Source organism: Chiroxiphia lanceolata, chromosome 18, assembly GCF_009829145.1.
Source record: "Chiroxiphia lanceolata isolate bChiLan1 chromosome 18, bChiLan1.pri, whole genome shotgun sequence".
NCBI classification, from domain to species: Eukaryota; Metazoa; Chordata; class Aves; order Passeriformes; family Pipridae; genus Chiroxiphia; species Chiroxiphia lanceolata.
The window spans coordinates 3,421,255-3,447,398 of record NC_045654.1 but is presented as its reverse complement, the minus strand read 5'-3'; the positions used below and the strand labels follow the sequence as shown (position 1 = coordinate 3,447,398).

General features: G+C 52.2%; 1 protein-coding gene across 3 annotated transcripts in view; it reads right to left on the bottom strand.

Moving 5' to 3' along the window:
• RBM19 (RNA binding motif protein 19) overlaps positions 1 to 26,144 on the bottom strand; it is a 69,089-nt gene that overhangs the window by 17,763 nt on the left and 25,182 nt on the right. For all 3 annotated transcript variants that reach the window (XM_032706036.1, XM_032706037.1, XM_032706038.1), the window contains exons 22-23: positions 9,208 to 9,313; positions 2,606 to 2,726 (exon numbers count right to left, since the gene is read on the bottom strand). In XM_032706036.1, coding sequence (XP_032561927.1) covers positions 2,606 to 2,726; positions 9,208 to 9,313 — 227 coding nt within the window. The remainder of the gene's footprint in view (positions 1 to 2,605; positions 2,727 to 9,207; positions 9,314 to 26,144) is intronic.

Sequence of the window (26,144 nt, the reverse complement as noted above, 5' to 3'; positions counted from 1 at the left end):
TGGATACAAATGGCAAGAGCAGCTTCTCCAACACCAAGGGTGGCTTGTGGTGTTGGAGGTCTCCAGGTCCAAAAGGACCAGAGAAAACTTGCAGAGAAAGGAAAAATGACAAAGGCTCCCCCATGAGATAGCAATGCTCAACCCTGCAAAGAAGTTCAGGGCAGGAAGCAAGGAATAAGCTGAGATGGATAGTGGGATAAGGCCTACCTCATCTACTACACTGTGCCTTTATATGGCATCTGCCTCCACATCCTGCTTCCCAGGCACTGCTGGCTGGGCTTGGCTTGGGGAGCAACCTGAAGACAGCAGCAGTGGTGACTTTTGGGGACAAAGACCAGCTGAGGACACAAGAGACTTCAGTCTTGACTGTTTCCTGAGCCTTGAAGACTCTAAATTGTCTTTTCTTTCCCATTATCAGCTCAGTCTCTTCCTACCTGGAGGTAAGAGACCAGATGGGCCTGGCCACTGCAGCCTGCAAAGCTCTGAAAAAACCCTCACAAGTCACTCATGCTGAGGTGGGAGGGAAAAACTCAGGGGGACATCCATGAGCAGCACAGGGATGTCTGAGCTGCTCCTGGGGAGAGGAGAGTTGGAGAAATGGGTATGAGTAGGAAGAAGCGAATTTGGTTTCTGGTTGACAGCACCTGGTCTGTTATCACCAGTGCAATGAGATGTGTGGTCTCAGCCCAGCTGAGTGGTGGCTGCAGGGGCAGGGAGGATGCAAGGCAGGGTGGGAATGCTGTGTGTGCTCCCTGTGGGAAAACCAGCCTCCAGCTACAGCGGGCAGGAAAGGTGAAGGAGCATCCCCATGGGGGCTGCAGGCAGGGTGGTGGCTGCTGTTTTCCCCTCTTTATCACTATCACACTCTGCACCCCCACAGCAAGAGGGACAGGGTGCAGCTCCCCCCCACCTCGGAGCTACTGGGCGTCGCTGCCAGAAACCCGCCTTGAAATCAGGAAAGGACACTTCCCAAGGAAATAAAATCCCACCCGTGACCCTCCAGCCTGCCAGGGCGGTGTGGAGAGGCTGAGACCTGGTCCCAGGCACCGGGCAGTGCCCGCTGTGTGCCCCAGCCTGGCTTTGTTACGGAGATCCGCTCCCGGCAGGTCCCTGTGCCGCAGGATTAGCTGTGGAGGACGTGCCTGTGCACCAGCCAGGGCTGGAGGCATTGGATGTTATTGCTCTCCCCTCGAGACTGGAGCACAGCAGCGGCTGCTGCTTCCATCCCATTCCCTGCCCCTAAAGATGGGGAGTGATAACCTGGCTCCTGCTTTTCAGTCGAGCCCCTGGGGCCACTTCAGCTCCGAGGCTGCATTCCCCTTGGGATGTGAAAATGCTCTTCCTGCTGCTCACCCCGGGTCTCCAGCTCGGTGAGGAAGAGCCCAGACAAGGAGGCTGGAGCAAAAGGCAGACAGAAACCTGGGGGAGGTGGCAGAGCTCACAGGTAGCAGCCAGCATCTGCTGTGAGTTTGCAACGACCCCAAATCCAAGACTATTTATTTCCCCCTGGGCTGAATAGAGTAGAAAGGAGGGAAGGTGATGCTGAAGATAAAACTAGGTGCATGAAATATCACATCTGCTGCCTTCTTCGCCCAGGTGGAGACTCATGTCACTGTGAGTAAGCACGATGTGTCCCCCCTCCAGCACTGGGTTCTGGGTGGGCACATCCAACCCCCAGCTGTGCCCACCCTCCCCGCTGCCTCCTGCACATCCAGGCTCTTACATGTGCCTGGATACCATTGTGCTCTTTTTAGTTTCCTCTTTGGCACCACGTGGGAGAACAGCCCCTGGATACCAGCACTTTGCTCCACACCTCCCTGGTTTTACCCACCCTCAGCCCTTCCAGCACAACCTGCAGCTTCCCCAGCCTGGAATAACCAGCCCTGCACACACTATTTCAGGAACACGTGGCCAGACCCTGCTGGAGCCAGGATCACTAAATAACCGAGGCGTGCTGCTCTTCCATCACCAGGGATTGTGACGTGCAGCCCCACAACTGCTCCTGCCAAACTCCCGGGCCATGGGCATGTGGTGATGGAGAGGGAAGGCTGGGAGGGGATGCAGGAGGAAGCACATTGATCTCCAGCTTAGCCCTCCAGCCCAGGGGAGCCCTTCCTACATAAATATTTGCCAAGCAATGCATTTGTGCCTGTCGATGGCTGTCAATAGGAGCCTGCAGTGCTGTCATCTGCGGGGCTGCCATTCTCAACCTGATCCAAACAGTCCTCTCTGCATCTCAACCCGTGGCCAAATTATTGGTCCTTTTTAATTCGTGTGCTGCGTGCACAGAGCCCGTCCCCAGCTCTGGAGCACCCTGGGGTGCCAGGGGATGGAGCAAAGGCACTGTGGTGGCAGGTGGCATTGAGGTGCCTCGGCAGTGCCAGCACACAGAGAGTTAAGTAGCTCACACACACAGAGCTGTCAGACAAAGCCCTGGCCTGGCTGCCTCCTGCTTCCCCCTGCATCCTCAGGCTCCAGCATCTACCTGCCAGCTCCAACACGCCAGCAGCAGTAGGGAAAGGGCTGGCGTGGACCAGCAGCGTGTGCCAGCTGGGATGGTGCCAGCCAGGCTGTAGTGCCAGGCCAGAAGGATGCTGTGTGTTACCGTGGAAATGGTCGGCTGTTTTCCGTCTCAGGGCCTCCAGCGTCTCCTCCGTGTCTGCCCACTCCAGGACCAGCCTCCGGCCGTACAAATGTGTGCTGTGGCACAGGGCGTTGAAGGCTTTCTGCAGAATTAAGATTGGAAGAAATAAAAATTAAAAGAGAAAATAAGAACAGGCTCACACAAGGAAAAGCGAAGATGTCCCTCCCTCTGCCCTGAAGCTAAAAGGCCACCAGAGAACATCCCGCTCTGAGCGCTTTGCTCTGACGGGGCAGGATTCATCTCCATCAGTGGCTTTGACTGGATCATTTATCTTCTACGTACTTGCAGCAGAGCAAATACCCACTGCCATTCCCTCAGGCTGCTGCTCATGGGAACAGGCTGAAATCCAGCACAGGGAGCAGCTCAAGGATGGGACCACACCTGAGCCAGGAAAGCTGCAGCCTGGAAAGGCTGTTGAGCCTTGGGGCAGCACTAGAGGGGTCAGCAACAAACCAGGGCCTTCATGGGACACCTCATGACTCTCTACCACCCTGTTCTCTGCTGGCACGCAGGAAAGCACGGCTCAGGTGTGAGCAGAGAGGTTCCCTTCTGCTCAGGGGCAACAAGTTTGAAAGCTGCCTTCCTGTCACCAACCATCTTGTGATATTGGCCGTAGTGGTAGCAAGTAAGGCAGAGCAGAAGCCATTGGAGAAGTCCTCTGCTCTTTCTGCCTATGGTGGTTTGCTATGTTATAGAAATCCAGAGGCTTCCTCATTTTTAGATCCTGATTAAATAGCATCCATATAGCTCTTGGTGATGTGGAATACAAGTCTGCTGGCCAGCACAGAGCTCAGATGGCTTTTTATGCCTGAAGGCAACCAGCAGAGACACTCAGAAAACAGCAACTCGATCCAGGGAAGTCTGGCCTTGTCCTTATTTCCCACAGACTTTCAAGGAAATTCAGGACTGAGTAGGGTAGGGCCCATAATGCAAATACACAGACAGGTTGGTCAAGTATTTTCATCCCCAGGCACAAAGTACTCCACAGTAACGTGACACATGGCTGGGCACAGGGGGAGAGAAATGCCCCAAATGCTCTTTTAAGAGCCCCAGCTAAGGCTGGGATTAGCTCTGCAAACTCATATCCTTGGAACAAATACAGAAGTTATAGGACCACAGAAAGACATCCTGCAGTCCAACAGGGACCTGTCCTCTCATCTGGAGGTCCTCAAAACAGCTCCAAAGCTGTCCTGGAGAAGCCCAGACCTCTCCTCTGAGCCATTTGCTAAATGGCAACTTTGGACCACTGTGGTTGTCTCCAAATGCCACATGTCTGGGCAGAGGGGCTTCTCCTGCAAGAGGCTTTGCTGCCCACAACTGCTCCTCAGCAGCCAGGACCCTCTTTGAGCCGCTGGGTTACGAAACTCAAAAACCTCCCCACTTCCAGTGACCAGCACTCAATAACCAGCATTTCCCCCTCCTTCTGAATCCCTTTCTCACTTGCTATAAAAGAGAGAGATAAGGAGCACCAGCACCACCACCTCCATAGCATGGCTGAGATACCCACTGTCCAGCTGCCAGCAGCTCCCCGGGGTGACCCCGGAGGGTGGCCCCTTTTTGGGAGGCACATTCCTCTGGGAAGGGCTGCAAGCTACAGCTGTTTTTATTTGCTGCTGCTGCTGTGTTTTAAAGGCCTATCTTCCAATTAGCAGAGCAATGTGTTGGCCTAAACAAACACTCGGGGGGAGGCGGCAGGAGGGAGTTGTGATGGCTGTTTACGTTGGCAGAACAAGCCTCTTCCAAAGCCTGGCAGACAACTGCAGCTCTAATCGCCGGGTTTCATTCGTCAATTTATACTTTTTAATTCCTCGCTTCCCGCAGCAGAAGGAGGAGGAAGGTTGGATGGCACTGCACAGCCCCTGTGAGCTCTCTGTGCTCTGCAGCAGGTCCTGGAGGAGGGCAGGCCGTGAGGAACGGGGTGTGACACGCGGCGCTTGGTGGTCTCTCGTCCTCTGAGCCACTTCTCTGCCACCTCCTCCTCCTCCTTTTGCAGGATTGCTTCCACGCCTCACCAGGCACACACAGCTGCTCAGCCCAGTCTGGGATGAGCCATCCTCTAGTTCTGCTGGCAGCACTGGGAAAGGTCATGGAGCAAGAGGGAAGGCAGATGCTGCCATCAAGTTGTGTTGCATGAAAGAAACCCGCTGGGAGAGACGCATCTGCCAGCAGCCTGGTGACACCGGCCCTTCCCAGCCAAGCACATTCCCAAAATGAGCTGGTTTGCACCCAGGATGAAGGAAAGCTCCAGCCTGTGCTGGGAGCTCTGCTCCCTGCGAGCTGTCTTCCAGACAAGCTCCCAGAGCTGGGGCTGCAGAAGAGAAGCTGCACATTTCAGGTGACAAACACACGAGTGTCACTTCTTTGGAAAAAGAGCTAAAAAATGAAACGTAGCTCTTCGCTGCTCTGAGAGGAATTAAGACTTTTTCAGGGGGACAAAAAAAAGAGAAATCACCGATGATTTAAAAGACAAAGAGATGAAGGGGAGAAATGCCATTCCCATACATCCACACTGCTGGAAATCTTCCAGCGAGAGGAAGAAATTTGCCACTGCTGCTGTTCCAAATGAAAAGATAGGGAGGGAGAAAATATATTTTAATTAGGTGAGAAATATGAAATGAGGACAAGCAGGCTGGCTTTCAGAGAAAGTGGGGCTGGAAGCAGGAGCTATTTTTGGGGTGCAGCTCCTCCACCTGAGTATCTCCCTTCCCAGGACATTTCTTTTGAGGACCCAAGCACTGAACTGCCAGAGGTTTGTGTAGCTGTGCCCCAACGAGGGATAAAGAGAGGTGTGGTGTCCACTTAAGGTCACCAGAAAAGACCTCTAATTCCCACAGCCTCACATCCTCCTACACCTTTAAGAAAAGGAGAGCCTTTGCCACACAAGGTTCCTTTTTAAATGCCAAAAAAGGATTTTGTTAAAGCTGCATTTGGTAACACACCCACTCCACTGCCAGGCCACACCGAAGGCTGTAGCTCCCTGGCAAACCTCCTCACAGGCCCCTTTTGCTTTTAGGGGTTGCATGAAAAACCTGTGGTCTCCTCCCCTTAGAAAAAAGCATGTGAGCATGTTTAAGAATTTCATTTCTGAACATTTTTTTGAATATGATTTTGCAGAGTTTGGTTCGAGCTCAACATTCCGGCTCAGCACGGCAGGATATCGTCGCTACCTCCAAGTACAGCTTGGGCAGGGCTAGAGCCCAGGAAGTGGATGGAGAGGTGGACAGAGCAGGGAAAAGTGGACAGAGAAAGGCTGGAACAGCAGCTGAAAAATATCTGTGGGATTCAGAAAGGAAATTTCAAAATAAACTCAGATGAAGCCCGGGCTGTTGGGATGAGCCAGACAGAGCTCCGGAGCAGAGCCTGCTGTGCCAGGGCGATGGAGAGGCAGAGATCAGAGACTGGACCATGGTGTCTGTCACCCCTTGGTGTGACAGCTCCAACCCCAACTGCTGTATTAATTTGGAGGACAGGGCTGCTCTGCCTATAGATTCCCCCTTGCCCTATTAAATACTCAAGCCGAAGAGCCTTCGGGCTGGAATCATTAGAGGGACAAAGGGTCAACAACATTAGGAGATTGATAAATATCCCTTCCTTGCAAGAACCAGTCCCAGCTGAGGATGCTCTCTGCAATGCCAGCTGCACATGAGGATTTTTCCTTCCGTCTGTGTGCATTTTTAAAGCGTCGACTGTCTTTCCCAAATGGGCAATTTCTATTTGGAGACCAGATGTATTTTTATATCAACAGGGGAGAAAAGTGGAAACTCGGCTTCCAGCTAATAGTTCAAAAATAAAAACAATTCCACAACAATTCTGCAAAGGGAACATCAGGAAACGCGAATGGTTAGTGCCTCCTTAAAGGGAGTTATTTTGCTATTGCCAGTGGATCAAAGTTCCCCTGCTCATCCCTAACTTCCAGGCACTCCCAGCTAGTGGCCAGCTGGCACTGGAGGTTTAAAAACAAAGGCTGGATCAGCCTCTTTGTGAACATCACTCTGTCCCTCCCGCTGCTGTCTCTGCCCTGGGTTCCTCCCCATTCCTGGGTGTCGCACATGTGTGTGCTGGGATCTGGTAAATGTTCATGACACAGGAGAGAGAGGGCTGCTAATTCCATCTGATGGTGGTGTAACACTCCCAGTCGAGGTCCATCCATCACCCTGGGAGCCGTCAGACGCCCCCAGAGACAGCCCTGGCCACAGATGTCACCGTGGGAAAGCCAGGAGTGAGGCTGGGGCTCTGAAGGATGAGCAGAGGACGGGCAGAAGGTGCTGCCACCAGCAGCATCCCGTGCCCTGCCTGAATGTCAACTCCCTGGCTGCCAAGGTGACTCACAGCCTGATGTTCACCCCTCCTGGGACAACACCTTTTGGCAGGGCTGGCTCTCCTCGAGCGGGTAGCAGAGCATCAGGGGAGGCTGAGAAGACAGAACCAAGCCTGATGGGACAGATCTGCAGGCACAGCATCAGTGAGTTGGGAGGGGGAGCCCCACATCCCCATCCTGGCTTTGGAAAATCTCCGTGTGCGCTCCCACAGCAGCCGTGGTTGTTGAGAGAAAAAGACAAACACGGGAGGTCACAGGCTTTAAATGCCCAACAAAGGCAGCCCAACTATTCTATTACAAACCCATCATGTTTTATAAGATGCTTATAAGCGATTTCCAGATTACCACTCTGAGCAAAAAACGTCACTGGCAGTCACAGCTATTCAGCTCAGAGGTCTCTGGGCCCACTCCCCTCCTCTCTCATTTCACTAAGCAATAAACTCTAAGCCAATTATGACCGTGTTTACAATATTCAGGATCCTATTCATCAATACACTGTGCATCCTTTTCCAGACGGCCAATGGAGTGTACTTGATGTGCCACTTGTGAGACAATTAAATCCCTCAAAGAGATGAGGGTAGAAAAAAATATGAAGGAGAAGGAAGAAGAGCTGCTTTGCTGGAAAAGAAGAAAACCCCACTGAGAGCTCTTCCACAGGGCAACTTGTTCCCTGCACGCTCAAATCCCGCAGCTTTGGGAGCAGTGCCCTGATCCAGAGCCCTGCCTGGCTCACTCCCCTCACCAGCCACAGATGGATTTCCTGCTACTCAAGATTCCTCGTTCTCCAGTGCAGCTGGAATCAGCCACTGGGATGAAAAGGGATCAAAAGGGGAGGCAAACACTGAGCCTGTGCCTGTTTCCTCCAGAAACCATCAGAAAAGTGAGCGCTGCCTCACACCCCCCCAAACAGAGCAGCAATAAAAAACCAGCCAGGTCCCTCTGTGCACCTTTCCATCAACTGCCTAAAGTTTCCTTAGTAAAAGATTAATTCAAAAACCAGGAATAAAGCCTGAACAACTGTGCAGTGAGGCAGAGGTGAACTTTGAGGAGAACCACGGGCACAGCTCACGGAACAGGGAGAGGAACCAGGTTCCTGGGGGGCTCAGTGCACCCCAGGCTGCCCAGCCAGTGGGTCCTCAAGGGGAGGATGAAAGCTGAGCAGAGGGAAGTTTGAATTAGGATCAATACAGGACTAACAAAGAAACTCCATGTACTGTGTTATATGGGAGGTCAGACTGGAATGGATGATCTAATAGTCCCTTGTGATCCTGGATCAATGAATCCTGTCTAAAAACATAAACACAGGCTATGCTGGCTCCCCCCTCCTCTCTCCTTCATCTCTGCTCACAGTCTTCAAAATCTGGAGTCTTGGGGAGTCAGTGGAGCCACGTGGTCCCTTCCCTTCAGCCCTAACATCCCATGGTTTATGCCTACAACCACGCTCTTCCAGATACTGCTCAAATCACCAGGAACCAACAGCAGGATGAAATCCACCCTGCTGCAGTGCTGAGAGTGCCCACAGAGCAGCTCACAGCAGGAACAAGGACCCTCTTCTGCCCAGTGCACCAGAGCTCATGCCTGAGCCAGCCTGCTCTGGAACCTCTAGCAAAGGGTAAGAGCAGGATATTATCAGGCAGGCTACAATCCCCTTGTTTGTGCTGCAAGTATGGAACTTAAACACACAGGAAAGCTTTAAAAAAATAAATGAACTAGACCAATTCACAACTCCTGATCTTCTGGCACGCTCACTGTGAAAGCACCAGGGTGAGGCTGCTCATGAGGTCTCAAAACACAGAGGAACTGATGAACACAAGCCTTGAGCACTTTACAAATCAGTAAACAGCCACAATATCCAAAACTCCCCTAAAACCAAGGTGGTGGTGAAGATGGGACAAGTACAGAGATTTCCTGATGTGTTAATGTTGGGTAAATACCATCCTTTCTCACCTTACTGCTGACAAACCTGAAAAATAAGCTCCTGTCCTTCTATATTACAAGAATTTTTAGCCATTTTATCAGTTACACCAAACTTATCCCCATCATGGCCTAGGCTGGGGTTTCTGTCACACAACCTCCAGTGGTTGCCTGTGTGGTGGTTTCAGCCTCAATGCAGCTTCGTTGGGAATGGCAACAGCCTGCTCCAAATCTGGGATAAAACTCAGCAGGACAGAGCCTCCAGGCTCCCTTCCTCATCTGCTCCAAGACCTGGCAGGGAAGATGCCAGAGAGGAAGGACCACAGCTCACCTTGGCATCCTGCTTGGTGACAAAATCCACAAACCCGAAGCCTCGGTGGGATCCAGTTCCTGCCATTTTCTTGGGCAGCCGGACAGTCTTCAGCTCTCCAAAGGTGCTGTGAATCAGAGAGGGAAAAGCAAAGACAGTGTGAGACCAAGGGAAGAACCAGTGCTGGATGCAGACCCACGTTGCTGTGGGCTCAGGTGAGTCTGGGTCCGGGTGTCCTGCAGCCACTCTGCTTCCCTGCAAACTCCATGTCCAAAGCACCCACTAACAGCTAAAAAATCAGCTTGGATTTCAAGGATCATCCTTACTGGCCACAAATCTTAACGAAGCAAAAAACTTCTTTTATATAACTGCTGTGCTTCTCCTCCCTTCAGGAGATCCAGCCTGCGTGCCATGCCCTGTTCAGGGTGGGCAAAGAGCATCTCCAGGTTACCAGGAGACAGGGCTTCTCTAAATTTCCACCAAAACAGATTTATTTGCACCTCTGGAGAGGGGCTGGAGTGCACAGGATATGGGCATGAGACAGAACAGCCCCACATAATGTCTTTACAGAATAACTCCTTTATCCCCAGAGGTGTCTGGGGACACAAAGATTTCATCCCTCTGCTCCATGGATGCTGGGCATCAGTTTTAAGGCTGAATTTCCTTGGTCTAACACTTCAGTCAGGTACCAGCCTTTCCCATCCAGTCTCTGGGCTGGAATTAACTGGTTTTACTCAAGCTTGCTGAATGTACAAAAGGAAACAGGCAAATCCAGCAGACCCAAGCCCTGCACAACAACCTCCAGATCCAACAGCATTTCAATCATTCCAAGTGTCAATGGAAAGCCAGGAATGGGGAGATAAGGGGGTTCCTGCTGTGGGGTAGAGCTGGCAGCACCTGTGCTCAGCAGGAACCTTGTCCCAGCCTTGTCCCCAGAGAAAGAATTTGTGTCTTGAGCACTCAGCCACCCCACCAGGGATCCCACCTTGCCCAAAAAGCCTGAAAACAGCCCCAAAGGCAGCACTCGCTGGACAACCCTCTCCAGTGCCATCCCCTGGAGAAATTCCAGGACAAAGCCAACGCTTTCTCTGCCGCCGAGCTCCCGCTTCCCCTTCTCCTCCCCTCCCCACACACCCATTTATCAAACACATATGCACAAACTACAGGCAATAAATATTTAATGTGGCCCAGGTCTGAAGAGATGTGTTATTTTATTTGAAAATCTACACACAGGCGTGCATACACAAAAGGAGCCTGGGACACAGCAGTGCCAAAGAGCACCTGGGAATAAACACAGTAAAGGCCATAAACGCTCTCGTGAAATGATATAAGCTAAATCCTGGGAGTTAACCTGGTGCACTGGCAGCATGACCAGGCATTCATCCACCCAATTTCCTTAGGCAACGTGGTGTGTAAATGTACCATTATGAAGCCTCGAAATGAATCTGCACGTCTCCTGCTCGGAGCTTTCCCTCCCTCTCTCCCTCCTGCTCCCTCCGAGCGGGAGCTGCGCAAACAAACAAACAAACCCCGCTCTCGGCTGGTGGGGATGCTCTGCTCGGGGAGCAGCAGGGGCACCCTGGGGTTTCCAGCAGCAGGAGGGTCCTCCTGCAAGGGGGTGGGGGTGATGGGGACCCCCAAGGTGGCAGAGGTGGCTCTCTTGCTTGGAGCAGCCCTGGAGCATCTCAAATGCCGTGGTTGGGTTAAGGATGAGGTAAGGAGAGAGCTCGTGGCCCAAGGAGATGACCACCTAGCTAGGAAAGATGGGAGGCACAGGCAGGGGAGCTCTTGCTCCAACCTATTTCTCTGTGGAAAACACCATGGGCATTGCCAAGGGAGCAGAGTATTCATTAAAGGAACAGGACCAGAGTGCTTGGTCAAAGAGAAGCCTCAGACAACACTCACTCTGTGTGCTGAAACACCACATGTCCCTTTGACACAGGATGGGCAAGGAGGTGCCCACAGGAGCAGGACCCCGAGGCTGAGGGTCCCAGGGGAAGCTGTGCTGACCCACATGAGCCTGGGCAGAGGTGGAAGAAGTTAAGTTAGCTCTTCCTTCCTCCCCAGCTCAGACCAGTCCAAGCCACCCACGCTGGGAGACGTGGAGGTGGTGGGGATCTGATCCAGAGCTGGGTTGGCCACGAGCATCTCCCCAGGCAGACAGTTTGGGGGAAGGACAGGGGTACCCAGCATGGAGAGGTGGATCTGGGGAACAGGCAGAGTGGGGGGGGTGAGGAAAGCTGAGGGGCACCAGTGGAGACAGGGCTGACCCCACTGGGGTTGTGGAGCAGAATGATGTCCCCCCCACTGCGGCGCTAATTAGAAACCACAACACAGCAATTACCATCCCGGGAGCTGCGAATGAAGTGGAGCGCTCCGGCCTTTAATGTTCTCCTCTCCAGTGCCAGGCAGAGACTCACACCTCTCTTTTCCAATTATTTCCCCTGGTTTTGGGGGGAGAGAGGCAGAGGGAACCCAATTACCCCCCGCAGTGCCCAGGGAAGCCAGGTGCTGACGTGTTTGTTCCCACTCCAGCTGCATCCATGCCGCAGCCTTCCAGCTCCGGGATGGCTGCGCATGGATCACGCCACAGCCAAAGCCACAGGGGTGGGGATGGTAGAAGAAAAAGGGATGGAGCACATCATCCAAGTAAAGCCAGAGCACACTGAAACAGGAGGGAAGAAGCCAGCTCTTCCATAAGACCCCACTGAACTGCTTGAAAACACGTCCTCTCAGGGGTTGGGATGGCTGGGGAGGCAGGGGGATCACAGCAGCTCAGACCTGGTGTCACTGCCAGCTCCTTCCCCTTCCAGCACAGAGCCCCAAGGGGCACAGATGGAGGGAAAAAACCCACACAGCCCCCAGGTGGTGATTCCTCTGGGAGCTGATGTGCCTTTCCTGTCAAACTGGACAGAGACCAGAAAGAGCTGGCACCAAACCCTGCTGCTGGTGTGGAGCACAGCACCATGCCAGGCTCCTCACCCCAAGAACGATGGTTTACAGGGAAGCTCCTGGAGTCAGTGTGAGTGTGAAACCTGAGTGCTTTCTGAATTTGTACCCACCAGCATCCATGCCTTCTCCAAGTGCTCCTGGGGCTGAAGGATCTGGTGGTCGTGGGAGCAAAGTCCTTTCCATCTTGAGACATTGTCTGGTTTACAGTCAGCCTGGCTTAACTTTGCAGAAGATCCCAACCTCCTTCCTGGTGAATCCTGTCCCCATCAGACCCATCGGGGCTGGATTTCTGGCAGGACACTCCCACAGTTCCTTGTGGCCCCGCACCGGGCTGAATCTCACCTGTAATGAGTGCAGCCAAGGTGGGTGGTAAAACCAAATCTCTTGTGTGAATGACCTCCCCATGGAGCTGTTCACAATTAATACGGGCAGGTTGGGGCAGAGGGAGAGGGCAAAAGCAAAGAATTTTCCCACAGAGGTGGCAGGACTGCAAAGTCCCTGGTGACCTGCCATGCACACGGCGGCTCCACTACCTCCTTCCCCACACAGCATGAAAAATGGTGTCCAAACAGCTGCTCCCTGAATTCCCAAGTGGGGTCAGGGCCTGAAGGGGAGGGCAGAGGTGTGGGGTGAGTCTGGGTACGGGGCTCTGCCTGGGCTCCCCTCTCCCTGCAGGAATCCTGCCAGCCAGGCTGGCAACTCCGTCCTCGCGCCTACGCTCGCTCTCCCAGGCTTGGCACATTTTCACTCCGTTGGCTGGAAGGGATGACAGCCCTGAGCAAACACTGCAACTACTATTTCCTAAACGAGAACCTTTGTTTTATGCTGATCCAGATTTACTGGGAAACCAGGAAAAGCCTGTTCTGGCCCTGGCTGAGCGACAATCTGCAGGGCTGCAGGATAAAAACAGCCACAGCCTCTCCCTTGACTAGGCACCCATTCCAAGCTCAGCAGAGACACAGGATGCTCCAAGAGATGCCAGAAGGGACATCCCCTCCCTCCCACCCACAAGGGACCCAGCACTTCTGCATGGCATTGCTGCATTCCCAATGTTTTGGCAGCTCTTCCAGTGGTGCTGCAGCCATCCCGCTTCCCTGGCTGAACAGAGGGAGGAGAAGTAGATTTCTCCTCCATGCTGTAAGATGTACACTGCAAGCTGGCTGCAGGTCAGAGGAACATCACTCCTTGGGATTGTAATTATATCCTTCTGGCACAGGCCAGCTGGGAGGCAAGTCCTTTGCCTGCTAATTATAGGACATTATATTGCTATTAAACAGAGCACATTCCAGCTCGGAGACAACACACTGCTCACTTGGCTTTGCCTGTTCACCAGAAGGTGCCTGCACATCCTTCACCAACACAGCCCAGCAGACACAGGACAGAGGAGGACAGGGATACAGGTGGTCTCCAGAAACCCTCTTCCCTCCTATGCCAGCATGACACACAAGTTCCACCCAGCAGCTCCCTCCCCTTCCATCACTGCTCTCCTGTGACAGGCACAGCCTCAAACCCTCTGTGCTTCCACCCCAGGATTGCCAGGCACACCAGTCGTCTTCTGCCACCGACTCCAACACCTCTTTTCACAGCTCCTCCTCTCCCACTGGGTTTTGCCCCCACTCCCAAATCTCTCCTCACCCTCCCTCAGCTCCCAGTGTGTAAGTCTGGCCCCATCACAGCCTCAGGTAGTGGTGACAGCCACTCACACATGCTTGTTCATGAGACAGGCACCTCTGGATCAGGTTAAACATGGAATCACAGAATGGTTTGGGTTGGAAGAAACGTTAAAGTTCATCTCATTCTGACCCCCTTCCATTATCCCAGGTTGCTCAGAGCTCCATCCAACCTGACCTTGGACACTTCCAGGGATGAGGCAGCCCCAGCTTCTCTGGGCAACCTGTGCCAGGGCCTCACCCCCCTCACAGGGAACAGTTTCTTCCTAAGAATTTCTTCCTAAGAAGCTGCGAACATCTCTCCAGCTGGGAAGCAACCCCTCTATTGCAACACCTTCCCTGTCTCAAATAGCAGCACTTGAACTACAAGATCCCTGGGTCAGGCCAAGACCTATCCATTCCTAACTGGTATTTTCAAGTCCCAAACACACAGATGTGTTCATCACGCTTGATCTTGGTGCACCCTAAGCCATGAGATGAATAAAGACTCCTGGGTTGCCAAGTTCTGTAGGGGAAAGCACAACTGACACCACAAATCCATGCCATGGTTGGAGAGACCAACCACTGTCCACTGCCAGGAGAACAGAACTTCTTGGAAAACAAACAAAAAAACTCCCCCTTAGGTTTCTGCAGATGTGTACAGATGTCCCACGGCATGGGGGGATCCTAAATCTCCCTTTACATCCCTTCAAGAAAAACAAACCAGCAATAATGTGTTGAAAAGCTGAACCTGAAAACCTCTAGCAAGGCTGCCAACCTTCTTGTTGCTTGCCATCTACCACCACCACCTCCTCCTCCTCCTCCTCTCCTCTCACTGCCTTCCCATCCCAAGCCCTGCCACTGCCTAAATCCCCCCTCGTGACTGCTGGCAGGCCTAGGACAGAGCTCAGGCAAACGAGCCAGGCAGCGTGACCGCTCATCAGAGATGGCTCTGGGCAGGGATGATGAGTCCAAAAGAGACACAAATCCTTCCCTTCCCAGCCCCAGCCCCAGGAACAGGCTGCAGCCACATGTCAGCCCAGCAGAATTCACTCAATTGCTTTGCAATGGTCGCCTTCACTTTATTATTTTTCCCCCCCTCGCCCCCAAACAGGACCTTCCCTCCCCCAGAAAATTACGGCCTTGCCCGTCTCTGCCTCTGCACCCACTCGCTGATTATAAGGGGGAGGAAAAAAAAAAATATAATAATGCTCCTTTTTCTTTCTTCCTCCTTTAGGAACGCAGGACCCTGGCAAATGGTTTTGCCCCTGGGCTGAGCCATGGCCAGTTCCACCCCCTGCATGAGGGAGTTAATGGAATACGCAGTGGAAGGTCCCTCCCGCCTCCCGCTCCAGGACTTCAGCTGACTCCAGTACAGCTAATCCCATTACAAGAAAATAACGTGGATAATTCAAGCTAATGAAATCGTTACAAGAATGTGGACAGCCAGGGGTGGACATTCAGAGCCAATTTAACACTCCTTGGTGTTGTTATCCCCAGCACAGGAAATACCTGAAAGGAGGAAGGGAGAGGAAAGAGGGAGGAAAAAAAAAGCCTTCCTCTCTTGTTAGCTTAAATCCTGTTAGAGAGTTCAGGAATTAATCTGCCACCTATCTCCCTTATTACCATCATCATCATCATCAATAATGTCTCCTCGGTAACCTCTGAAAATTAGCAAATGAAGGCGCAGGAGGGCAAGGCGGGAGCGGAGCCTCCGGATGCACCGAGCCAAGTCCAACTGCCGCTGCCTCCAGCTCTGGAAGAGCCACGGGTGGAGGGACTTGGCAGCACAGCAGGTGTCCCAGTGGACCCCCAGCCCATGGCTGCATGGATGAAGTGACACCGGGAAGCAGGTCCCCACTGCAGAGCTGCTCCTTCACTCCCACTCCTCGCCGGCACTGGACAGACCTGCTGGATAATCAAACCACCTGCAAAATCCCCAGGAAAAGCCAGCGGGACACAGGAGGGGGAGAGCCATGTCTGTGCCTTGTTCTTTACCACATGGATCATCAGTTTTTCCAGCTTCCTCTGCTCCTTGCCCGGGAGCATTGCCTTTGTTTGGAGGCCTCTTGATCTGCTGCTGCAGCAAAACCGGGCTTTGCTTTACGTGATTCCTCTTTTTCAGTGCCAGCCTCGTGCTGCTGGGAGAAGTGCTGTCATCCTCTCTGAGCTTGGCTGCTCCAAGTGACGGACCCCTTTCTGAGCTCAGTTTCCTGGGGAAGACCTGTCCATGCTGCACAGAGCCTCCTGTGGCAGGTGCAAAGCCAGGCTCCCTCCTGCTCACCCACACTGGGGGCAACTGTCCAAGTTCAGCCACAGTATTTCATCCCAAGTCATTCCTTTCGGCACCAAGCATTTCCAGGCAGGAGCTGCTGGTCATGCTGAAACTCATGGATGCAATGGGGTACCACCTGAACAAAGCACAGCTCTGCCTGCTCCTGGGTTGGAGCTGTGGGAAGCCTCATTGTGACAGGATTTCCAAGCTGTTCAAGCCTGTATCCTCAGCTCATGTGGAATAATGATGGTTCCAATGCATCCTGTATTTTCAGCTGGATATGGGTGATTCCCACTTGTCCCTCTCCTGCACTGCTGGGTGATGGCAGGAAAGGGTCACACAGCCCCTCCAGAGGCAGCTGCTTTCCCGGGGTGCTGCAACCTCATCCCAGCCAGCATTCAACGTCATATTCCCCAAAAAACACCTACAATGTATTCCCTGGAATCTTTAAGTGCCTGACAGGGCAGTGAAACAACAAAGTGAAGGGACGGGGAGAGATTCCCAAATCTCCCCAGAGATAGGGGTCTCTCTGAAACAAGGTTTCTCAGACAGGAGTCCTATGTAAAGGGTCCACAAAAATCGGGAGTGGCACTTTCAGATCAGGAGTCTCTCCAGGATTGGTGATGACCATCAGCTTTGGATAAGGCAGAAGTGACCACTAAGAGATGCTGCAGCTCCCTAAGGAGTTCAGTAGCCAGTAATGATGCTGAGGAGGAAATGGGGAGACCCCAGGCCCCTTTCCAGCCTCTGCTCCCCATACAGGTGCTCTTGGAATACCTCACCTCTCCCATTTTTCCAGCTCACTGCCTGCAAATCCACAGCTGCTGCCTACCCACCTCACACACACATACACCACTTTGACCAATCCATGAAGGCTGCAGAGAGGCTTGTGATTTAAAAAAAATATATCCTGTGCAACACGAATTTGGTACAAGAGAGAAAGCAAAAGCTTCATGGCAAAAGCAGCAGGAAAGCTGGAAGTGCTGTAAATGGGTAAACTGGTCTTGTAAGAGAGAGAAGTCACTCAGGGATTTCTCTTTGCTGGGAGAACTGGAGCCAGAGAAAGGCCCACAGGAAGCAGGTTGCTGAGGGCTGTGGTGGTGGGACAGGGGGTGTCCAGCCTGGGTGGCCACCCCCTCCCTGTCATAGACTCATGGAATGGTTTGGGTTGGAAGGGACCTTAAAAATCATCTTGTTCCATCCCATGCCATGGGCAGGAACACCTTCCACTATCTCAAGTTGCTCCAAGCCCTGTCCAGCCTGGCCTTGAACATTCACGGGGATGGGGCAGCCACAGCTTCTCTGGGCAACCTGTGCCAGGACCTCATCACCCTCCCAGGGAAGGATTCCTTCCCAATATTCCATCTAACTCTGCCCTCTGTCAGTGTGAAGCCACTCTGTCCCCTGTGGAGAATCTCTGATTTGCCATAGAGTGGAATTTTCCACCTTTCTGCCACTGCAGCACAAATAACACCCTTCCCCATTTCTCTATTTCCACCAAGCTTGTAGGAATCCTACACCAGCCCAATTCCCACCTTGAACCCCCCAGAATTTGGCAGGAAGGGACCAATGCTTTCCAAAAGCAGCCCTGTCCCTGGCAGAGGAGGGGGAGCAGGACAGGATCCCTGGGACGTGCCCGGCTCCATCCAACGTCTCCGGGACGCTCTCCCTAATTGCATCCAGACGGTGCTTTCGGCACACCTGTCACAGCAACTGTTCATCTTGCCAGCAACTTAAAGAGCATCATTTGCAGAGTTTGCTGGGAAGAAAAGCCAATTAGCATGTCGCTGGTGAGGCACAAAGATCCTCCAGCTTTATCCCTGCAGTGGCTGCTCCAAGGACCCTTCGGTGCTAATCCCCTCTGTGGCTCCTCCACTTGGAAATACAAGGCTGTGCTTTCTCCCAGAAGAGACCCAAAAGCAAAGTGGGGGGGCTGTGATTCAAGCTTCACAGCCACCTCTCCCTGATGTGCCTCTCACATTCTGTGGAGTAACAGCAGTGCTGGTCCCAGTTCCAGCAAATGGAGGAAGACCACAGGATCCACCCAGAAAGCAGCCCTGGGGAAGCTGGTCCAGTTTTTGGATTGCCCTTGCTTCCTATACCTGCCTGCAGACAACTAAGCAAAGTTCAGCTGCCTTTGAATTCACTGGATTTTTGGCACAGATCTTCAAAAATTATTTAGATGCTCAACACCACAACCAGTGCCAGAGACTGTGTGGACATGGACAAGCTTCTTCCAAGGAGCTGTGAATTTACCCACAAGACTCCTGTTAATATCAAATCCCATTTTTAGTGGACCTTGGTAGGAGTCTCCCTTGGAACTCATGGCAAAGTGGGATCAGAAACACGACAGCTTTGGCCCCAGACCAACAGGCAGCTGTGGGACCTTCCCTCTCCTCAGGATGCAGGACCAGGAGGCAGTGGTTGCTTCCCTTCGCTTAAACGGCTCGTTTAAAAACACAGCAAAACATTTTACCCCTTCTCGATTTATTTTCCTTAACAGTTGCTTATGAGGGACCTTATCAAAAGCTTTCTGAAATTCCAAGTAAATTAGTCATTAGGCAGGTTTTCAGAACAGTAATTAGGCCACTCCATGCCCCTGATGTATTATTTACCTGAGAAGATATACATAATTAGGGCTCTTCTTTATAACTGGTATTACAGGCACTAAATTCTACTCCAGTCTATCGTGTAATTACGCAATTAGGCTGCACGCTAAACAGAGAGAAACCAATCCTGAAAACCAAGCAAAAAGGAAAAAAAAAAACCCAAACCCACAACAGTAATTATTATTTTTTAAATCCTCCATCACCAGCACAGCAGCAAGCCTTAAAATTTTAATATCCCTCCACTTAAGTCATTTCTAACCAGGTGCTGCAACCAGGTTTGGTTTCTTAATTTTGCCGCATTTAATCCTTAAAGAGATTTGCTTTAAAGGCTGGTGTTAAAAGGGGCCTTTCTCTTCCCTGGACAGCAGAGATTTGTGGTGCTGGAGGAGGTGGCAGTGTTGCCTTGTAGCCTCCCTTCCCTCCTCGGCCCCCGCTCCTCCCAGTCCATGATTACTTTTCCACAGCTCCCCAGCTCGTGGAGGCAGACAGGTACAGTTGCTATGGTGTGACTGTCACAGTAATTTAGTCCTACAGAGCCGGTTCCCAGGCTGGAATTTCACGGGGCAGCGTGGCAGAAGGAAAGGTGGGGACGGTGGAGGGGAGGAGAGCCAGCCCTGGAGCCCCTGAACCGGGAGGTGGGACGTGCAGAGAACCACTCAGCAGCCTCCCCACGCTTTTTGGATGGAGGGATGGGCTCAGTCACCTCCTGATTTGTTCCCATCTTTCTGGTCTGACAGCAAAGTGAGATTTCAGCTCTTCTGAGGGTCAGTTCCTACCCGTGCCTGCCCACAGGCAAAGCCACATCTGTTCACATCTATCCTGCTTTGTTTCCTGGTCCTCGCTGATAGAAGAGTGTCTACCATTGGGGTAGGGAGTTCTTTTTACTCTATCTATTCTTATAAACCTATTTTAGAGTTGTGGAGACCAAGGAAAAACTCCCAGGACTCGCTGAGCATGCTGACACCTCCCACACAAGACACCTGGCCTATTATCCTCATTTATTTCCACGCTTTAAAGACAACGATGATTCACTATTTAGTTAAAGCACAAACGGATTTCCTTGTGAAATTCTCCATCTCAATGCTCACAACTTCCAACCCAGTTCCCAAGGCACAGGGGAAGGTGCAGAGCTGGCACAGGGAACACCATAAGCTTCAGGAAGCCCCAGATTTAAACAGCACTGCTGGACTTGAACTCTGAAAGGGAGCTGGGACTTAAAAGTCATCCCAAAAGAGTGTGAGCTGGTGACTCAGAGGATTTAAAGATAACTGCTGGTGGACATATGTGACTGAAGAGGTCATCCCAAACCATGAGAGAGCTTGAAAATCCCACTCTAATATTATTCAGGTTTTGCTGCTGCTTCTCTCCTCTTTTGCAACCTCACAGAGTTCTGAGCTGGTCCTGGTCACAGCAGGGCTCTCCTCTCCTCTGCTACCAGCCCTGCCTGGGCCCTGGCCACTCTCAGATTCTCTGATTTCATCTAACCAATGGTTCTCTTCTTAATCCTATTGCAATTATTTTTTTTTTTCTGGGGGAGACAGAAGACATTCAAGTCTGTTGGAGAAAGCACCACCTCTATCAGGACAACTGAAAAAGGATGTCTGCCCCCACCTCCACAGACCACACCAGGATCAAACCACCCTCCCGTGGCAGCTCTGCCTGAGATGTAAAAATGACAGAAGTAATGACCCTTATATCCCAAACCTCACGAAATCTCAATCCTTGCATGGACTTCAACCAGAGCCTTTTGCAGAGCTCACACTCCTAAGCCACAATTCTCCCCACACACAGCACCTTGCAGGACCAGCACTTAGGAGCCACCAAGTCACTGCCCTAATCACCAGCAGGTCAGGATTTCAAAGGAACCCGCAGCTCCAACAGCGCTGAGATTTGGGGATTTATCTCTCCTGGGTTCTTTTGAAAATCCTGATCAGAGTGCAGCTCTGGTCAAAAACAAGTTATGCTAAAAATAGTGCTCACAGGAGGGTCTGGTGCAAATCTCTGCTCCTGTAGGATTCCTGTGAGTCAGCTCGTTTCAAAGACAAGAGGAAATTTGTACAACTAGCAAAGCAGGAAACACAGGAGGAGGATTTAGCCATGCCTCATGGACCCACAAAGGTGTACTCAGGGCATCCTTTGGAGAAGGCAGCCTTGCTGTTAAGATACCAGCTGCATCAGCCCCATTATATATATATATCTCTCTCTATATATATATATATCTCATATTCAACTGTAGAACCTCCTGCACTGAGCTGGAGGAGAATAAATATAGAAGCAATGAGATATTTATAGGCAGACAGCTATTTTAACATGGCTCTGCTTTAAAGAGAATCCTTATTTAAGTCTTGTCCCTGTAAAGCTGCAGGATGACTTAGAAAAATAACCTGATTAATTATTTTCATCAGAGGAACAGAGAAACACGTAGGGAAGATCAAATGCACACAAACGCACCGGGAACGCGGGAGCTGTTCTGGTGACTCAGACACAAGGAGGACGGTGAGATCTCCTGAGGGCAGGGCTGTCTCTGAAGAGCCCAGGCTGACCACATCTGACGTCTGCCAGGCTTCAGAACAAGGCAAAGCATGAGATCCGGGCACAGAGCAGCTCGTTGGTGAGGCAGGGCTGGGAGCCACCACACCACTGTGCTCCCCTGGCCGACACTGTCCCCTCCAGAGACGTGACCCACAGCACAGCAGCAGATTTCCTCATTGTAAAAGCAGTGTGAAGAGAGGGGTACTTCTAGATGTACTGTTTTACACTGATAATGGCCCAGCTCACCCATCCTGTTCCCAAACTGCAGGTGTGGCTGTTACCCGAGCTGCAATGGTGGCTCTCTTCCTGCTCCCGGTGTGCCCAGTCCTTCGGTCACTCCTTCCCAACCTGACACAACCACACCACCTGCTAAAGCTCAGAGGCTGCTTTACACAGCAGGACTCATCTTTAGAGATCATGTGGAAAACTCCCAAAAGACAGGAGGACAGGGAGTGATGGCAGGGTGCAATCATTACCTGAGCCATCACGGGATTCAACAGTGATGTTCCCGCTCTGTTTCTGTGGAAAGCTCATCAGTATCCACCCACCCACCTCAGAAAGGGCTGGATCACGAGGAGAGAGATTTCACAAAGTCAAAGAAAGGTTGGAAAGGGTCTCTGGAGATCACCTAGTGCAACTCCCCTGCCAAGGCAAGGTCACCTACAGCAGACTATTTGCACCACCACAGCCAGCAAAGAGAGGCAGAGGCCAGGATGGAAGTCACCAGCTCTGGCTGATCCACCCACAGGACCTTTTGGACAAAGAAAACTGCAGTGGCAGTAACTGCCTGTTGGGAAACTAATTAGTTTCCTTATTTATTTCTGTGCAGCAGGGCTGCACTGTGACAACTGTGACTGAGAGGAACAAGGAGTGTGCGTGTCCAGGTGCAGGGAAGCGGAAGCCCATGTTCATGGGAGCTGCTCTGGAGCCAGGCACACACTTCCCAGAGGCAGATCCTCCCTGTGGGAATGGACCTTTGCCAGGCACAGAGTGAACCACTCACATCCCCCTGTGAAGGGAGATGTCCAGAGGTGGGACAAACCTCCCTGCACTGTCATAGAATCAGAATGGTTTGGGTTGAGAGGGACCTTTAAAGATCATCTAACCCAACTCCCCTGCCACGAGCAGGGACACTTTCCACTAGACCAGGTTGTTCAGAGCCCTGTCCACCTGACCTTGAATGCTTCCAGGGAGGGAGCACCCACAGCTTCTCTGGGCAATCCATGCCAGTGCCTCACCACCCTCCTTGTAAAAACCTTCTTGCTTTTCTCTGGTCTAAATCGACCCTCCTTCGGTTTCAAACCTTGTCCTGGCTCAGAATCGCTGTATCAGTACACAAACACCGGCAGCCCTGAGCCCTGTTGATACAACCTTGCTAATTTAATAAATGGATTTTGACGAGGAGAAGCATCTGCTTCAGTGCTCCCTATCCCCCTACCCCAGCCCTGAGTGCCCCCTCCCAACTCAGAGCCTCTCCCACAAATTAAACCACCCAACAAACGCACAGCCTGAGCGTTTTGCAGCTCTGCTCTCTGGTGGGAGCCAGAAAGATGCAAATAAAGGCAGAGCTGGGCAGGACGGGTCAAAGGCAGCGCCGAACACTGAGCAGGGTGTCTGCATGGCAGGGTGTGAGCTCTGCCCATCATCCCCCTTCCACTGCTCCCTCAAAACCTCTGGGAAGGCTCATCCCAGCGCCCTGGGTGTTCACAATCGATGGCAGGCAGGAGCAGACTCTTGTACCTGGCTGACAGATGCTGTCAGAGCCGTGTGGCAGCTGCAGGCTGAGAAGGGGAACGTGAGGCAGAAACGAGGGGCTCCAGAGGAGGAACAGAAACCACATCGTTCTGCATCTGCTGGCAGTGCCTCACCAGCCAACCTGAACGAGCTGTAATGCACCCAAGGATGCTGGGAGGGGAGAAGAGAGGCAATGACACACCTAAAAATCACCTGCTGGGGCTGCCCGGGGTCCAAAAGGGCCAGAGTTTGCCCTCTCCAGAGGGGACATTTCCAACAGCATGGAATACCCAAGCAGGGACACCCAGCTTGCAGGAAGTTGGGATCTCACCTCTCCTTGCTATGAGGCTTCCAGGTCAGGGGCTTTCAACAGATGATCCTAATTTTTAAAGGCTAAACATGTACAGCTCTTCAAGCTGGTACACAAGCTGCCATGCCCATACTGAAGGAGCCAAAGAGGTGAGAGCATTCTCACCTGGAGAAGAGATGCTTGGCTTGAATAGAGGAACTTGCCAAGTTAAGAGCTTTCCTCTGATTCTTGCATGGATATCGAGCAACAGGACTCAGGAAACCACCTCCACCATCACCTGTCTGCCTTGGAATGGCCACAACACCCCACATACCTCCCAGAAGGAACATCTCTGCTTCTGGTGGAAGATCCCCTACGTGGGAAAGGGTAAAAGCCAATGCCAGGACATGGGCTGGTCACGCACACAGTGTCAGGTGACAGCCAACTGCTGGGGTGGTACTTTAGCCCTGCAAAAGAAGGTTCAAAGAGCTTTCCTGCAGCACTCTCTGCTCCTAAGGTCAATGCCAAGGTGGGGGAAGTGCAGCACGGAGATGCTGATGTTCCCAAGGGATGTGTCTGTGTAGGAGGAGCCTGCTTTCAGTTCACACATCACAGGATGGCCTTTCCAAGCAAGATGGGACCTCAGAAAGGAACGAGAGCCAGAAAAGCACGAGCACAAGTTGATTAAAGAAATGGAGTATGATAGATTCCCTAATGTTCCAAAGCATTGATAAGTCCCAGCACACAGCTGGAGGTACCAGAGGCTGCTGTTCTCATCCTCCACTCCCACAGGCCCAGAGCTCTGTGGGCACGAGAGCCACAGAACCCTTGGGGCTCATGAATCTCCTCTTCCCTCCTCTCCCAAGGTTTATTCCAAAGCTTTTTAGCCTCAAACAGCCCAAGCCACCAGCTCTCTGCTGTGGGGAGAGCTGTGTCTCTTAATGTACCACTTCCTTCCCAGCTCTGCAAACACAGGGAGCCCCGAGCTGCTGCTCTGGATTTCGCCAAGTGCTCCAAGAAGTGTGACCACAGGCTACATGATGGAAGAAAAAGGGAGGGGATGATCCTTCCAGTTCCAAAACACAAAAAAATACAAGCACACACATGGGGGGAAAAAAAAAAAGTGAGTCAGGTTCTAGGGATGACAGCAATAAAAATGGCTGGGGACAGAGCAGAATGCCTGCAGCCAGAGAGTGAGCTTCCAGCTGGGATGGGCTTGGGAATGCTAAGCTTGTGTGGGAGCTGTCAGAGTCCCAGCTGACGGCAAGAAGTCCCTGCAGAGGTGACAGCTCTGGCAGACACAGCAAGCAAAGAGCCAAAGAGGGGGAAGAAGGGGAGAAATGAGAGAGAGGAGGCAATGGCAGCTCGATCTCTGCAGGCAGAGCCGGGTCGTGCTCACCGGCATTAAAAAACACAAAGGGAGGCCAAGTGGTTAAAGACCAACTTTCAAGCAGCACCCTGGCTGCCCACAGGTAGGGCAGGGCAGGCTGGCAGCTCCCCTGCCTCCCTCCTTCCCTCCTCCAGACCTCCCTGCTGCAGCAGACCTAATTTCATGGGGTTTTTGCACAAGCAGCGGGGTGGAAAATGATCCTCGGGAGGCAGCGCACGGCGGTTCCCCAGATCCCCCCGCAAGGTGAGCAGCCCCAGCCCAGTGCCAGCCCCGCTGGGTCGGTACCTCAGCCAGGAAAGAGGCCACCAATGAGCTTTGCAAAGCACACCCGTGGTGAGGAGGGGGGGACCTGCACTCCCCCCATCCCCGTCACCCTCCCGGATGCTGACGAGGGAGACAGCGCAGTCCTGCGTGACAGCGTGAAATTAATATGATTTTGGGGGAAGTTGGCAGTGAGTAATGAGCATCTGAAATACCTTGTCCCCACCCCCTCGGCCCCCAGACTCTTTTAACCCTTCAGTTGCTGTCATGGCAGCGGGATCAAAGGGTGGGGAGAACAGGAACTGGGTTAAAGAGAACCAAAGAGGGGTCATGCAGCTCCCCCTGACAATTGAATTTGCACAGAAAGTTTTGGCACAGATCCTGCCAGTGCTGCTTGTGGTCAGGCTCAGCCTGTTGAGGTGCTGAGATTGGCATTCCTGGGCTTGGAAAAGTCACCATTGCTGCTTTTCCATGTGAGTTTCCACAAGGAAATTTTAAAAAAAAAAAGATGGATGGGCTGAAGAGGGACCAAACCTGTCCACCAAACATCCCTGGGCAAGGCCCAGAGACCACCCGGGAGGGGGAGAGCCTGATGTGCACAGACCACTGATGGGCAGCAGAAAACAGAAGCAGAACAAAGGAGGTGGCTTTCCCAGGGTCAGCTTCCCTGGCATCTGATAAATGGGAACTTGGTCAGAAAAAATGTCCCATCTTCGAGGGCAGCTTATGTGAACTCCTGGATGTCTGATAAGGGTCAAGGTCACAACAGCACCTTCCTGAGAGGGCAAGGCTCAGGAGCTTCTTCCTGTGCTTAATTGCACCAAGCTCTCAAATTTAAGGTCTCCTGTCCTCTGCCAGATGCCTGGAAGTGCTCAGGATACTGCTGGGGGAGGAGGGAAGAGAGGTGAGAAGACAGATGGTCATCCTGCTCTGCCTTAGCTTGGTTTCTTCAGGAAAAACCACGTGCAGACAGAACTGCTCCTGGTGCCACCAGCTGCAGAAGCCAACACGGTTCAAAGGCCTTTGGCACAGGGGCTGCCCCAGGGGAGGTGAGAGACTGTGGCAATGGAAGGTCCTTAATTGCAATCATATCCCAAGGCTGAAAACCCACTGGATGAGAAGAGGGGGGAAAGGCTGCAGCAGGCTTGAGGTTAAAAAGAAAAAAAATGATGCAAACAGAGATGCAAATAAAGGACACGATGTCATCCTGAGGAGAAAACTGTGATTCATTAGAGGCTTGTTCAGGACCTTCTCGAGAAGTGAGACT